Source organism: Cyanistes caeruleus, chromosome 9 (genome assembly GCF_971803275.1).
Source record: "Cyanistes caeruleus chromosome 9, bCyaCae1.hap1.1, whole genome shotgun sequence".
Classification (NCBI taxonomy): domain Eukaryota; kingdom Metazoa; phylum Chordata; class Aves; order Passeriformes; family Paridae; genus Cyanistes; species Cyanistes caeruleus.
In genome coordinates this window covers 15724971-15741203 of record NC_141709.1, presented here as the reverse complement: position 1 = coordinate 15741203, position 16233 = coordinate 15724971, and the positions used below count along the sequence as shown (strand labels likewise).

At 38.1% G+C, this 16233-nt stretch overlaps 1 protein-coding gene across 1 annotated transcript; it reads right to left on the bottom strand.

Annotated features, from left to right (window-relative positions):
* Nucleotides 1-5016: 5016 nt before the first annotated feature.
* On the bottom strand, nucleotides 5017-11881 carry VCAM1 (vascular cell adhesion molecule 1). The gene is given in 11 exon segments (XM_086841786.1): nucleotides 5017-5258; nucleotides 5976-6021; nucleotides 6023-6155; nucleotides 6157-6213; nucleotides 6215-6233; nucleotides 7747-8028; nucleotides 8436-8699; nucleotides 9325-9597; nucleotides 9821-10150; nucleotides 10814-11101; nucleotides 11821-11881. Coding segments are annotated over 11 exon segments (1905 nt in total). The 5' UTR covers nucleotides 11873-11881; the 3' UTR covers nucleotides 5017-5097.
* Nucleotides 11882-16233: the final 4352 nt, after the last annotated feature.

Genomic DNA, 16233 nt, shown 5'->3' with positions numbered 1-16233 from the left:
TGTTGGAACATCATATGCCACCATTTCTTTCAGCTGCTGAGAACAGATGTCCCATATCTGCCTCTCATTCAAAATGAAAGGAAAAATATTTAAGAGAAAAAACTAGCAGCATTAGGACAGAACATTTTAATTTTTACAATCACTCACAGCAAAGAGGATTAAAGTCAAATGATCTCACTTTTCTCCTATGCTCCTTTCTCTTTTAACACATGTGGATATAATGTTTATTACTGCAATTAAAAAAGAGAAAAGGAAAGTAATTATTATTCTCCTTCAAGTCATGTAAGCACCAAGTGCCAGACTCCATTATCACATCTATTTATAAAATATATATTTGCCTTTTGAAGAAATAAATCTTCAGATTTAAATTTCTCAATTTCTATACATTGCAAAAAGTAAAAGGTGCCCTTAAAGGGTAAATTTTCAACCTGTCAAAAAACTGTTTCCCTGGTTCATTTGCAATGAACCTTAAACATAGCAGAACCACTGAGATTAACCAAGGACCTTGTAAACAAGGGGAACTTCACAGCCCTGTATCCCACAGCCAGACATTTGGCCATCCTGTGTACTTCAGCAGCACCAGAAGGACTCCTCAGGTGGGAAAGGCAGAGGGACAGAAAGGAGATTCCTGCTTTTGTACCCAGGGACTTGGAAAAAAAGACTACTAAGATGCCTGGTAGCTAACAGCAAAGCACATCACTCTTTTCACAAGCATTTCCATATTTCTGGAAATACGGAAACTGCACCACTTTGGTGGCAGGATATGTAGCATGTGGATCCCAAAAGACTGTGAAGCTTAAAGACTGTTGAGCTGCACAACAGACAATGGAACAAAAGAGGGAGTTTCCCTGATATAACCACTTCTCTCACTTCTTTCTTAAATGTGAAGTGACTTTCAAACTGAGTATAGTGTCAAAAACTCTGTCAGGTTTTGATTCCTAAGTTGAATGGTCTAGGTAAAATTCGGACTGGTTGGTTTGACAATGTTTTTTTGCCTCATGTTAAAAGGTATGTGTAGTGCTGGAGGGGATTTAGAAGAAAGGACAAGGATTATTTACTGCTATAGAAAAAGCCTGATAAATGTAGGCTTCCAACAGCCATATGTCTTTAGTTTATCAAAGACATAAGAGATGACTTGATTACAGCATGCAATTATCATTTGGGGAGAATGGTGTAAAAAGACAGAAAAATTAGATTAGAAAATAGGCCACATATATGTGGCAGGAAGGGCACCTTGTAATCAAGGACAATTGCATACTCTCTGTGAGGAATTTCCAGATCAGATCCCTTACAGGGGAACATGCACTGCATGAAAGAAATTACATGGTCCAGCACAGCAGCAAGTCCATAAAGCTGAATGGCCTGCCCTGTTCAGAGACACCAGATCATCATTTGGCTTTAAATATCCTGATCAGGCCTTGCTAGTCCCTGAAAGCAGGAGGAGCCTCCCTTCAAATACAAGGCCACCAGTGTTATCTCCAACAGATAACAGCACCTCTCTCATGGGATGTATTAACTGTCGCCTTCCATATACCTAAAAAATTATTTGAAAGCATTCTTGGAGACATGTAAAATATATATTTTTTCCTGTTTGATCTTTACATGAAAGAATACATCCTGAACTGACTTCAGGGAGTGAGATTTTGCAATTGCCTGTTAAAATCCAGACTCATATGAGCATTGCCTAGTAGTATTTTTGGGCTAAACTCCTGAACACAAAAAGACAAAGCTATGCTTGAGCCAAAGATCAGACAGAGGAAAATGCAAATATATAACTTGTGAAATGACTTTATAGAGAAAACCTGAGAGGACCTGTCAGAGCACTTTGCTTTACAGACCACTTTTTTGATCATAAAGCCAGTCCATGTGGCAGGGATTCTTACCTAGACCTCCAGGCAGCTCTGAAACCACTTGCTGGGCTGGAGCTGCTATTCATGACTTTTTGCCAGGGCAGAGGCTCTTCAAGTTGCCTGATGAGAAAATGTGCAAGGAGAAGCAATGATCCTTCTGTAATTTTGAATAAAAGGAGAAGTTGTTTGACTGTGAACTTTCAACCTCCGTGGGACAAGCTTGTACTGATATCATTAAGTTCCCTGGAAAATACCGAGATTCAGGCAGTAGGGGAGGAAATCCCCTGGCAAGATCCTTCTTTGTGATTTCACTGCTAGGAAGCTCACTGCCCACACAAGAGCAACCTCTCCTAAAATGGGCACTAGAACTTCTATATATTCACTTAAAGTTTGTAGGGGAAAAGCTGGCCCTGTTGAAATAAAAGAGCAATTCCTATTAGCTTAAATCACTTAATACCTTAATGGAGGTCCTGAGAGGGCAGACAAGCCACATGGACATTAACATCTGTATCTGTATGGGAAATACTGAAAAAACCAACAGCTGAAAAAATACTGGAAACTTGTGGAGGAATTTTGAGTAAAGACTACTCAAGCACCAAAGCACTGTTGCAAGATGGCTCCTATTTCTCTTCCACCTATCTTTCATCTTTACAGTCCACAGGAAAGGGAAAAACAACACAGGAACTTTTATGCCCCTTCTGCAAGGTCTGGCCCATAGCTGGGTGCTCATAGGAGGAGTAAGAAGACAAGGCACACATTGGCTGGACTCACCAGTAACCCACCAACACCAGAATGTCTTCAGCAGTGTAAGACACTATTTCAGGATATCATACAGTGGCCACTTTCTCTGGAATATATCCTGAGAGTTGATTAGCATCAATGGACATTGAACTAGGAATGTTGCACAGTCCATTTCTGTCTACTTGCTTTCACTTACGTTTATGGACCTTTAGCCCATTCGTTTTTCCATTCTGCTTTTGAACCAAGTGATACTGTTATCCTGCTAACCCTTCTGTAGAAGCTTCCAGGAGATTAACATTCACCCTGTAAAAAAGTACTGCTCTATTATTTTTGTTGAACCACTTTCTCCTTAGTTTGCATGTCCTGTAGTTCTGGAATTACATGATATGGCAAACAGTTTTGCATCTGTTGTTTGCTATCAACTGCCTTCACAATTTAGAAAACATCAGTCAGAGCCCCTCCTCCTTCAGCATTCTCTCTCCAAACTGGAAAGTCCCAGGCACTTTCATTTGTCCTGTTTACCAGTCCTCCTCTCTATCTTTCCTAGCTATCCTTCCTGCAATCCAGACACCAGAACCTCACTGAAAAGGCAAAATGTGTATGCACCAAAGTTTTGCACAGTGCGAAAAATCTTGCTTTCTGGTTTATTCACAAGACAGCACTGAGACAGGCCTGACATTATTCTGAATAAATATGCCTGGCACCACCTCCAAGAAATTTATGTCATGGGCCTGTCAAAGCTCTCCTCCTCCTCTGTCTTCAATCTTTTCTTCACCCTCCTACTGCATGCTCACATTCCTCCAAGCCAAGTCCACACTGCTCTCCCATTTTTCTGCTACACCCCCACTTTCCAAACCTCCCTTTCCAATCTAGATAGACATCTCCATGAACTGATTTATTGTGCACAAAACTACTGAACACACTATGAAAGAATATGGGAGATGTGCACCACTGCCTCATCCCAGAGCTAGCACCCACATTTGCACTGCTGTTGGCAGCAGTTGTTACCATGTGTATAATGTAAAGACATATTTTCACATTTCTCTGCTTGAGCTTTTTGTGTGCAAGCTTGGAAGGGCCAGGCCTACCTTCCTGTGCTTAACACTGTGGATCAGGTCACAGTACATCAGGATGCATTTCAACATCTCAGCCACAAAGCCTGTACCTCCCACAATCCTGCCTTAGGTGCTGAAAATCAGCACCCAGATGAGTCAAAGCACCACTGCTAGTCAGGAGAAGGGAGGCAAGGAAGAATACTATCAAATTCCACCTCTCCTTCCCTCATCTTTGCTTCTGCACCAGAAGTCTGCTATTTTCACAGCCATTTTGCCTGAAAATTTCCACACTGGAAAGTGTGTGGTGAAAGAGGCACTAACCAGAATGAAGCATGCAGACACCAGTTCTCTGTTAAAAAGAAAATTGTCAAGCACGTGGTTTAGATTTCCATAGTGAGTAGCTTGGGAAGGGCATTTCTTCAGGAAACAACTCACCCATCATTGCTGACATGCACAGATTCTGGCTGTGCCTCCTGCCTATGCCTTGAGGTTGCTGCCGGCCTTATTTGTGCCTTTCCCATGACACCCACAACTGCTGCTGCCAAGGACAATTTCCTTCCACAGCAATGTGCATTCTGGCATAATCTTAAACAAGCAACACTAGGGAGATTTAGTCAATGAAATCTACTGGTAGTTTTATTTTGCAGTGGAAATCTGTAAAGCATATTTACAATCCACTTATATTTTACAAGAAGGGTCTGATTTGGCTCATCACAAAATAACAGAATTCTGACATTGATCTGAGAATGATTGAAACCAGCAAGAATATCTTAGCAGTCCTAGAATTTACTAGATTATAACCCCAGACATTTTTTTGAATAATATTTAAAATAAAATGTTTCCCAAATGAGTCTCAAAGGCTTAAATTAGTTTAAATTTGTTAGAAATGCATAGCCCAGCAATTGTGTAACTTCATTGGAGGTACAGAGTTTATGGCAATATCAGTGAAAAGAGAACATTTTCCAAACATTACCACAACCAGACAAATTATATAAAAAACATTCATGCTGCAGAGTAATACAAAATAAAATCATTGATTTTTTATGAAAAAGCCAATCACCTGATCAGCTCAAGCAATATTGATTTATATCTCTGAATTAACAATTTTTTTCTGTACAGTTGCAATGAGACTTCAGTTTCACAAACTGATATCTAGTTGAACATATTTATAACACAAATTATACACTATGTACAAACCTAGTTCTCCACAGAGCTCTTTGTTCAGAATGCTTCAACACAGAAGTGATTTACCAATTTCTAGGTCAGGATTCTAGCTCTTCCTTTAATTTAAATACCAAATCACTTATCAAAACATGAAAATAAGCCCATTTGTTATCACATGGTGCTGTTCTTAAGTCATTTGTTTGTTACCATATGTTACAGAAGAGTAGAACCAGTCACAGCAATAAATAAATGTGCTTATTATCAACTAAAGACTTATATTAACATAATCAGACTTTCAACCTGAGTGCTTTTACAAGACTGTAGGATCCATTGACCTTTGCTTGTCTTGACACGTAGATCAAAATTGCAACTGCAGGTACCACTACTGCTGCTACAGATGAGAATGCGATAATCAATGGTATCATCTGCACTGGTTCTTCCAATCTTGCTGAAAATGGAGACAAAAGGAGAAAAAAAATGTGTAAATATTGTTTGAAACAGATACGTGTGCATCACTGTAAAAGCAGTGTTATTAACGACCTTAATTTGGAACATATTTCTGTTTTCATGCACAAAGCATACTTTTTTTTCTTTTCCTTACATTTTTTTCTTTAGTAACTTCATATTACATACTGTAATTCCTACCCACTATCTTGGTCTAGAATTTGCTATGCAAGTTCAAACCTATCTGATATCATTTACAATGGAGAATACCATGAAATTAATGAAGAATACAGGAGGAATACCACATATTGTACCCAGGAGACATTTGTGTAGGTTTCAACCTCTTGAAATTCATCCTTCAAAGGAAGACCATGTTTTAAAAGCTCAATATTTAGATTTTTTGTGAAACACAACCTTCTCTGGATTAATCTCACTGCCCATGCACGTGGACAGAAACACAGCCAGGAATCACCTTTTTATGACCCTAGCCTTAAAGCTACCACACCAACTCAGGTAAGAGACATGAAAGCCACACTGAAAGGAGGTTAAAATACAGCTTATTCTGACCAGGTTGTTTGGCTTGATTTTAGGTGAGGGGTTTTTTTAGGTTAACCACAGTACTGTTGTGGAAGGACTAGCTATGATCTAGTTGTGCTCACCTTGACACAAATTCCACTAAAAGGTACAAACAAAATAGGTTTAAGGCAATAGACCCAGCTACCTACAACAACTATCTCAATCTCTGTATTGTTCCAACCTCACTGAAAACATATATATATGAAGGGCATATATGCTTGTATAAATTTTGGTTTCATTGCAGAGTATAAAGCTTCCATTCACTGAGGGCAGAATAATTTCTTATAATGGTCTTTTTTTCAGGACCATCTCTGAGGGTACATGTGCTACATTTAACAGTGGTATTTTCTACTTCTTTAACATTTTCTGATGGACATACTAATAGTAATATTTTGGAGAGAAACTGAAAAGAAATGCAAGGTAGGATTTAGCAACAAACAGAAGCAGAACTCATGAGGCATCAGCAACTTTTACATGCAAAATACTAATCCAGTTAATGGGCCCACTGTAGTAGTTGAGCATGTAGCTTTAGACGCTGCTCTGTCACTAGCTATCCTTTAGCACTGAAACCAACAGCAGCTGGCAAAAAGAACGTTTTATCAATTGATAGAGTATGTTGCATATGTTTTACATTATATGAAGCCTCTTTTCTTATTTCAAATTCACTGTTTATTTGTTTGAGTTCATGAAAGGGCACAGACCAACAAACCCAGAGGCTGATGTCCTCTTTCAACAGAAGAGAAAAAAAGGCAAAGGGCCTAGAATTGCATTTTTTTTTTCACAAGGTTTCGCAATTTTATATCCTGTTTTCAGAAGATGAAGTGGAAATACGAAAAATTTTGAAGCAGCAATTATTTTATGCATCTGCTATTTTGGACAGAAGTTTTCATTAGCATTAAGACCCTATCACTTATGACAAGTACCTGTGCAACTCATTTCAGTCTTTAAAAGACAATTAATTCTTCATGAAACTGAAGATGTCACTCTGTGTAAAACAAATCCTAATATGAACACTGGACAGCAGTTATATTAACTAACCTTTGACATAAGTACTGTGTGCTGAGACTGCTCCCTGAGTTCATTAAAGATATACATGTGTATTTGCCTGCATCCCTTAGCCGAGCCCTGTCTGTGGTATATCTGCTATCTACTGTTTCAAGGGTTGTGAACCCATCACCAGCTTTCTTTTACAGACTACTCCTAAGAGATCTAACATCTGCAGATATGCAAGGAATGGTAACACTTTGTCCTTGTTTCGCTTTGCTTGAAGGGGAAATCAAAAGTGTATTCTTTAGTGCAGCTATAAAAATAGTAAAGAACAGGGAAGAGAGCTGAATTGGTGGCAGAAGTGATCCCTAAGCAAGACACTGTTGCTATGCAATAGGCAGAAGCAGCAGAGCTAAAGCAGAGAAGTCTGATTACTATTGGAAATTAAACATTGCTATCATTCCATCTAAACTGAGCAATCAGCATTTCTTGTAGCTTAATTGCAGCTTATAAGAGCAGGAAACAGAGTTGTAGCTTACGGAAGAAGCAAGGAGCTGTAATACAGTGCTTGTACGGAGTAGCTTCAGCAGATACTGTCTCCTTGACTCTTTCCTATGCAGTTATGCACTGAGGCCTGCTTGGAAGGGTATTTCCTTCCAGGCATTGCGTATCTTCTTTACCTCATGCACACATCTGTCAGTTGGAAGGAGTCTTGGAAGCCCTGCCGACTTAAGAACTTTTCGTAAGCTATCTGTACCGAGGCAGACGTCATGCTTCATTGTTTAAAGCTTCCTAAATCACTTAGTGACATTATGGGCACCTTTTTACTCCACTGACACCAAAGACACAATTACCTCATTCTTCACAAAGAAGATCTGGACCTAAACTATATAAATCAAAAAACTTGTTTTCCATCTTGTTCTACAAACCTTGAACATATAATTTCACAGCTTTTTCTTCCTTGCCAAATGGATTACAAGCTTCACATTCATAAAGCCACAGACCTTGACTTTTCAAGTTCTGTATAGTTAAAGTTGCATTTTTAGAAATTTTCTCAGACTCCCCCGTGGCCTTCTTTTTCTTCCAGGAGATCACAGGAGCTGGATTACTAGAACTAGTACATTTCATTGTCACAGTTTCTCCTTCACTAAGAGCAGCAGTAGGGATAACAGTGATCATTGTGTTCTTTGGTCCATATGAAAGGAAAAATCCTATAGTTAATCATCACTGGATTTTTTAGGGATGGATCCAACATGTCCTATTGAATACTAGATTGCCACCCTCCCAAAGGTAATTGCTTTTTCATTCTCAAAACAAGAGTAAAGCACGTGGTATCAGAGTTTCTATACAAACCTTCCATAACCTAAACATTCTAACCATGTAGATCTACATGAAATGTTCTAGTTCTGGTAATCCATTCAGATCTGTACTAAAGACTATCATCACATTAAAGATTTCATGACTTTGTTTTGTTCATTACCACTGCTCCTTTCTTAGGAAAAGCATAGGACTATGATGATTTTTTGTTCTCATACAGTTTTCTTTAATTTGATGGTTATATTTATCACTGAAGAACTAATTATTTTTAAATGACTGGGAAAACTTTATGCATACTTACATTTCACATTGAGTGTGATTTCCCTTCTACTGTTCCCAAACTCATTTTCTGCCATACATTCATAGTCTCCTGCATTCTGGAACATCACCGATGGAAGAAGAATACGCCTGCTACTGTAAGGCCCCATGTTTGCATTGTCAGGTTTTCTCCTTAAAATAATCTTGGGAGGAGGGTTACTCTCAGCAGAACATTGTATGGAAACATTTTCCCCTTCTTTAACTGTTGTAGAAGGTTCAATGGAGAGTTTTGTAATGACTGGGGCACCTTCATGAGAAAAGAAAAGGCGGTTAGGTACTAAAAGAAAATGCAAAGGTACTAAAGGTGGAGAGAGTTTTAAGAAAGCAGGAATTGCTTGCTCAAGGATCTGTTAACTTTGTTTTTGATCCCAGATTCAATCTAAGACTTTTGGCTCTGTCAAAACAGTAGCAATCAATCAATCATAAAATATTACAACAGCAATAATATTATTATGTCCAAACCAGTTTTACTATTAAACATCTATTAAATTTATTATTGACCAAAACTGCTAGTTCAAAGAAGGAGACTGATGTCCTGTGAAACTGGAACATGCATTATATTTCAAGGAAATAACAGTGTGTGTTGCCTCACCACTTTCTCAGATTCTTACATGACTTTTAGTGTTGTATTGTGGGAAATGTATAGAAGTGTGCACGTACAACAGCAGTACAGAGAGAATTAGCTGAAAATTAATATAGAAAGAAAAAGTACAGCCCATGAGGAGCAGCCTTAAATTGAAGCTGAATCCTGAATATGTAACAAGGAAGGCTCCATATTTTCCTAATTTTCAGTGTTTCAGCATCTTCTAACCTAACAGAGATCAGCCAGTTAGGTACTGGATAATACAAGTGAAACTCAAGGAGAGTTGTACCTTGTATAATAATGTCCACAGTTGCTTTGTCTGTTTTATTAGTTACCAGATTAATTACTTCACAGATGTACTGTCCCGAATCACTGAAATGGACATGGGGAATAGAAAGAACATTGTTTTTTATCAGATGCTGAATGCTTTCTTCAGCCGAACGTTTACTCCAAACTATTTGTGCTGGCGGGTTACTCTGAGTCACACAAGTGAGGTTCAGAGAGTCTCCTTTCATTGGCAAGTTGCTTGGAGATGCAGTAATGGTAGTATTTTGTGGACCAACTGTAAGAGAACAAAAGGAAGACAAGATCAGTATGTAAATGAAGAATGACATGCACATCTCTAACACTAGCTTTTCTAGAGGTACACGTCACAGAATACCAAGAAAAAAATGAATAATGTGTATCCCAGTAGCACAATAGAACAATTTTCCCAGACTTTGTTAGATGTTTTGCTTGCAGCTTTGAAAGTTAACTAGCCAAATCTCTTGTACAAAAATACTTACAATTTGCATTAAGTATTACAATTTGCATCTGAGAAGATGTTCTTTCTTTGGGTTCAAAATCCATATCAGCAATTGGTAACCTGGCCACACAGGTGATCTCTTTCCCAATATCTTCAGCCATGGGATGAAATGTGTATGTCACAATTTTGGTCTCTAAATTCATGCTGTCATCATCCTGAAAATCTTCCCTATGAAGAACATGTTCATCTTTCTTTAGAAGAACTTCCAGGTGATCAGAAGGATACACATCAGGAATTCTACAGATGACAGTGGCTTGTTCTCCAGCAACTAAGGATGGGCTGATCTCAATGATAGGATCACTGGGGAAAGCTAAAAGAATAAAATTAATTGCTTTAGACTAGGAGAGATGAATTGTAGGGTCAACATAAGAGCAAGATCCAGACACCAAATATCGTCAGTTTAGATGACATTCTATCAACATTATTACAAGACATATCTTGATCTGAATACTTACAAGTCCTTTATTAGCAGTTCATGTACTAACAGGAATTTTATTTATACAATTGCTGAAATGTGATCACAAAAGATCTAGTAAGATTCAGCACGGCACCTAGGCAGTGATACAACTGCCTAACTACAGGCATTCAGAGCAATCCATACAGTAGTGCTATCCTGTTTTCTGTGCTGGTAGGTTTAGACATCTGAATTACTCCCCTGCAAACTACAAAGGCCTTGATTTTTTCTCTCCAAGCTCTAGGAAAGCATCCAGGCAGTGTATGTTTTGGCTTTCAAGAACTATCAAAAATAAGAATAAACAATCTTCAATGCAGAAAGATAAGCAAGAAAGAGCTAAGAAAGTGCCCTGAACAGACATACAAAGAAATCTTAGAAGGAAGTACATGTTGAGCTATAACAGACTCATTATTCTAGAATTAAAAGTTAACTAGTAACTGGTAACCACAATATCTAAAACAATTGTTGAATTTTCTATCAACATGTACTATTTAAAGAGAATTCTACATTTTTACTTACAGTAAAGTTCAACTTTGACACTCTTCTCCTTTTTCTCCTTTTTCTCTCCATCATCACATATGACAGTACAAAGATAAGAATGAGAATTCACAATGCTAACTGGATTCATAGTCAATGTAGAATATGTCCTGTGGTTGCTGACTTTTCCTCCAAGGGGGCTGTCCATCTGTGTTCTCCAGGAAAAATTTGGTGATGCACAGCCAGTAGTATTGCATGTGAGTATGAGCATGTCTCCAATCTGTGCCACAATTCTCTCAGCAGGTATAATTTCCATTTCAAAAGCTTTAACTACAAAAGTAAAAGCACACATCAATTCAGCAGCTTTCTCAACTTTTATCTTCCTATTTCTTCTCAGGTTCTACTGTGACATGAGGTCTTTAAGCTTCAGTTCTTTATGGTTGTGTGGAAATTAAACTAATAAAGCTCATACAGTGGTTTACATATTCAAAACACCTCATAAACCTTGCTATTTTTGTCAAAGACAATACAGACTCAAATGACTAACAGTTTTCATGTATAAGATGGCATAAACCAAATTCAAATAAATTCATTGGCATAATATAACTTTTTTTGTCAGGCGGACCTGGTTCTAAAGCTTTGTCACATTTGAGGGGAGAGGTAGCAGGTAGATAGCAAAGACAACAGCAGAAGCACTTTCAACAGGACATTTAGTACTAAACTCGCCTGATACTGTCAGGAATGACAGTAAAAGAAAATCGAGCATGCAGTGATATATTGGAGTTGTCTCCTAGACTGTCTTTTACCAAACTCAATAGGAAAACGACTGAGTCATTGCAGAGCACAGAAAAGCTCAAAAGTAAATGTCAAAAAAAAGGCTTCCTGACATTTTGACAGAACTACTTAATTGACAGTTGTATTCACTGAAATGAAAAGGTAACTGGAGAAAAGAGAAATAAAGATCAAGCAGTAAATTTTAGGTCATTTTACATTTAAAAAAGTTAAAACACTAAAACAAGCACCACCAACTCCCACCTTCTCCAACTTACCAGTTCTTAACATACACAAAATTACCAGCACAGCCTGGTTTGTTCTTCCCATCTCTTTAAATATACGTAATTGCTGTTACTGGGTAATTAAAGTCAATTAAAGTAAATTCAAAAATTTACTTTCTGTTTTCTGTGAAGAAGCACTGTGAGATCTTGCTGCTCTGCAACAGTTTATTACAAGAACTCTAGCGTGCTCTTTATAAAGGCTCTCCTAAGGCAGAGTGGGAAATCCCTGGACGGGGAAATCCAGAGCAGGGAGGAAGAGACTCACATCGGGCGGTGTCCGTTGGCTCAGCGCCCTCTGCTGCTTTTGTGAAAGCCCAGGAAAATAAATAGTAACACTTGTAAATACAGCGTCTAAAAAATCTGTTTCAGATCTGATCCTGCAAGCAACCGATAAAAATAAAAGGATGTAGGTAATGCGAAAGTCCAAGTAATTGAATGCAGCTCTATCTCAGATGAAAAAGTTATTTAAATTTGCTTTTAACAAAAATGTTTTTGTGGGACTGAGTCCTCACAACACTTCTAACAATGCTTAGCTCTGTAAATAACATTGCATGACTCAATATTTCCTTTGAAAATGTGCTACCAGTTCAAGAGGTGTTTTCATGCATGTTCCTAAGTATTTTTGATCTCTAAAAATTAAGAAATACATCAGATAACAGAAGTCTGGAGATCTGACTGCATTGGCTTGAATCAGGCTCATACTGTTCAACAACTAATATTCCCAAAGCCACTTTGCAGCAGATATAAAAATCCAGTTTGGAATATTTCTGAGGACAACTCTTACCAGCTAATACAACAGCTATGTTAGGAAAAAAAAGTAAAATAACATTTTCTTTGTTTCATTTTGGAAAATGCTGTGAATGCAAAGAATGGGTAAAGGTTTCTAAATCTCAGCTGTTTATTTATACAACAACTTAAGTAATTTAGGTACTACAGGGGGATCTGGACAGGCTGGATAAATTTGCTGAGGCCAATTGGATGAGGTTCAATATGGTGAAGGGCCAGGTCCTGCTCTTGGCTCACAACAACCCCTGCAGCGCTGCTGGCTGGGGAAGAGTGTCTGGAAAGCTGCCCAGGACAAAAGGACCTGGGGTGCTGGTCAGCAGCTGCTGAACATGAGCCAGGGTGTGCCCAGGGGGCCAAGAAGGCCAGTGACATCCTGGCCTGGATCAGGAATGGTGTGGCCAGCAGAAGCAGGGCAGGGATTGTCCCCCTGTACTGAGGCACCACCTCGAGTGCTGTGTCCAGTTGTGGGCCCATCATTTTAGGGAAGACACTGTGGGGCTGGAGAGTATCCACAGAAGGACAACGGAGCTGAGGAAGGGGCTGGAGCACAGGTCTGATGAGAAGTAGCTGAGGGAGCTGGGGTTTAGCCTGGACAAAAGAATGCTCAGGGCGGGGCTTATAATCTCTACAACTCCCTGAAAGGAGGCTGTGGAGAGATGGAGGTTGGCCTCTTCTCCCAGGTAACGTGACAAGACAAGATAAAATAACACCAGGGAAGGTTTATGTTATATATTAGGAAAAATTTCTTTGCTGAAAGGGTGGCCAGGCATTGTAACAGGCTGCCTAGGGAAGTGACAGAATCATCATCCCTGGAAGTGTTCAAAAATGGGTGGCTGTGCTAGGTGGGGAGATGATTTGCTGGCGATCATGGCAGCGCAGGTTTTATGATTGGATTTGATCTGAGGGTTTTTCCAGCCTAAAGAATTCTGTGATTCTATATTGGTCAATTAAAAATCACTAAATAAAAGCAGCAAAAAATTTCAAATGAACGTATGTTTTTAAAATGTCTCTGGAAAATAATTTGGTATGTAACAGTTTGGTCATTTGATGTCTGTATTTTATAAACAACACAGATTCAAATACCTAAGTAAGTGAGTAATAACTTGGAAAAATAAAGGCTGAAGTAACAATGCTGTAAATGTTAAAGAAATGTATTTCCTGAAAAGTTGGCTATACATCAGTACGTGTTTTAAGTCAGAGTGTCTATGGTTAATAACCTCACGCTAGCTCCAAAATACCATGCTCAGGTGAGAGTTGTATCAGAGCATGTAAGGGTCCTGCTTCCTACAGGAGAATGTTGTCTTCAGGAGCTATTTTTTATAGCTTTTTACCCGACTGCAGCTGCTGCCATACCTTTACATCCTCATCAAAGGATAGCTGGACAGTACAAGCTGCCACAGAAACACGCTGGGTAAAATAAGAAGCATCAATGATTTTTTTCATGCATTCATCCTACACTCATAAATAAAAAAGGGATGAAAGATCATGAAAAGATAAATTTTTGATCTTAGGCAGAAAGTATGTAATAATAAAAATAAAACATAAATAAAAATGTTATAATAATTATTATTTTAAAACCACCCCAATTATTATTAAATGAAAAACCACCCGAAGACAGTCCAAGAATTACCCAGAAGGCAATAAAACAGGGAAATCTGAAGCATCTAGAAATGCCTAACCAAAAGTCACTAAAACTAAAATTAAATTAAGTTGTTACAGTGAATTCTGCCATAATATTTTATTTTTATTAGCAACATCATAATTTGTTAGAGGAGGAGGAAAAAGAGGAGGAGGAGGAGGAGGAGGAGGAGAAGAAGGTGGGTAAGGAGGTGGAGAAGGAGGAGGAAGAATAAAACACTCCTAAGTGTCACATAATGCAAGTAGAGTACTGTTCTGGAAGTATGGCTATCAAATCCAGAAATCCAAAAGCTACCCAGGATAGGAAACAACACATCTACACAATGTGATTTCACTGCAGAGGAAGTGATTTTGTTGAAGGAAAGTGTACTCTCTCACTTAAGTTGAAAATAATTACTTTTAAATCATAGTCAGAAAGAAGCAAGAAATTAAACTCTTCTGCTTGGACTGCTTAAATAATCATCAGAAGCTAAGCTGAAAGAGAAAGGGCAGTATTTCCTTGTTTCTGGGAAATCAGTTTCTAGATAGGAAAAAAATTAAGATGCTATACCTGCATACTGGAAAAGTTTAATCAAGTCCTTCATCAGATAACATGAAATAGGAAATAACTCTAATCCTGTAAATTAAACTGGACAGCTGCCATTATCTGTAATGGAGCTGGATCCTTACCAGAGAGACTACTATACTGTGTGATAAGACAAATTCAACTCAGACAGTTTAGGTAAGAGCAGAGTTAGCCAACAAATATTACTAAAGGAAGTACAAATCTGCCAACAATTTAAAAAGTTTTAAAAAAACTTTCCCTTTACACAAACCTCAAACGTGAACCTTCGATGTATTCTAAAAAGAATATGTACATTACTGTTGCTCCTACTACCCTCAGCATCAACCTCAAAATAGGAAAATGGGGCACCAAGTTGGTTATTTTCAGAATTGTCTGTTCTGTCTGTAAACAGAGACAAGCTGACAAGTTTTAGCACTTAATCTTGAGAGTTCAGATTATCTAGCTTTTTATTCAAACAGCACACAGGAGGATACTGGGGGTAAAAATAGAGGGTGCATTTACATCCACAGTGAGATAAGTATTACAGGATCAACGAAGGAATCTTGACACATGCAGAGTATAATGAGGACTGGAATGAAACAAGTATTACAAGAATATTACTAAAGGCAAAAAGGTTAAAAGAATTAAGCACTGGGATGTAACTACATGTTTTTCAATACATCTAGTAATCAAAAGAGACTTCTAAGGCTTTGATGGACAAACAAAGAGAAAGCAATTATTATGTGTCACAAAAGGGAATTTGGAAATACTGAACATAATTTTTGGCCTGGCACAAAAAAACACAAGTGTCCTTCAGGAAACTAAAATTTACATCAGACTTGTCTGGAATTTAAGAGAAGAAACCATTTTAGAATTGTGCTAAGAATTTGCTTTAACTCATACTTCTGCAATCCAATTCCAATATGATTCATTTATTAGTTTCCTCTAAGTAAAAGAGATAACAAATTCCTGAAATCTTACTGAATTATTTTAACAAAATGCACATTATCCAACATGTTAGTTACCCAGCATTTATACACCGCATTCTCATTTTTATTATACTGCACTGTGTAATAGAAATTATGCTATTACAGGAAAGCTGAAAGGCTAACCTTTTGCAGAATTTGGACTCTTAAAACCTTCGCCACTGGTTTTGTGATTTATGGCCAAGGAACTGTGGGGAAGAGAGGTGATCCTTTTGACAGAGGAAATTTAAGAAAAAAGAATGTATAAGGAAACTCATCTAATCTGATATACTGTTTCCTGTGTCAGCAATACAATTCTTCATGGCACTTCATTCCTGTATATGCATCTATTTTGATTTAGTGGAAGGCACAATTTGAGCCTTCCACTAAAAATACTCAGTTCTGAAATCGTAACTTCTGCACAGGACCCCAACACAGAAATGTATCTCTATGTCCCATCAACTTGAGAGGCCA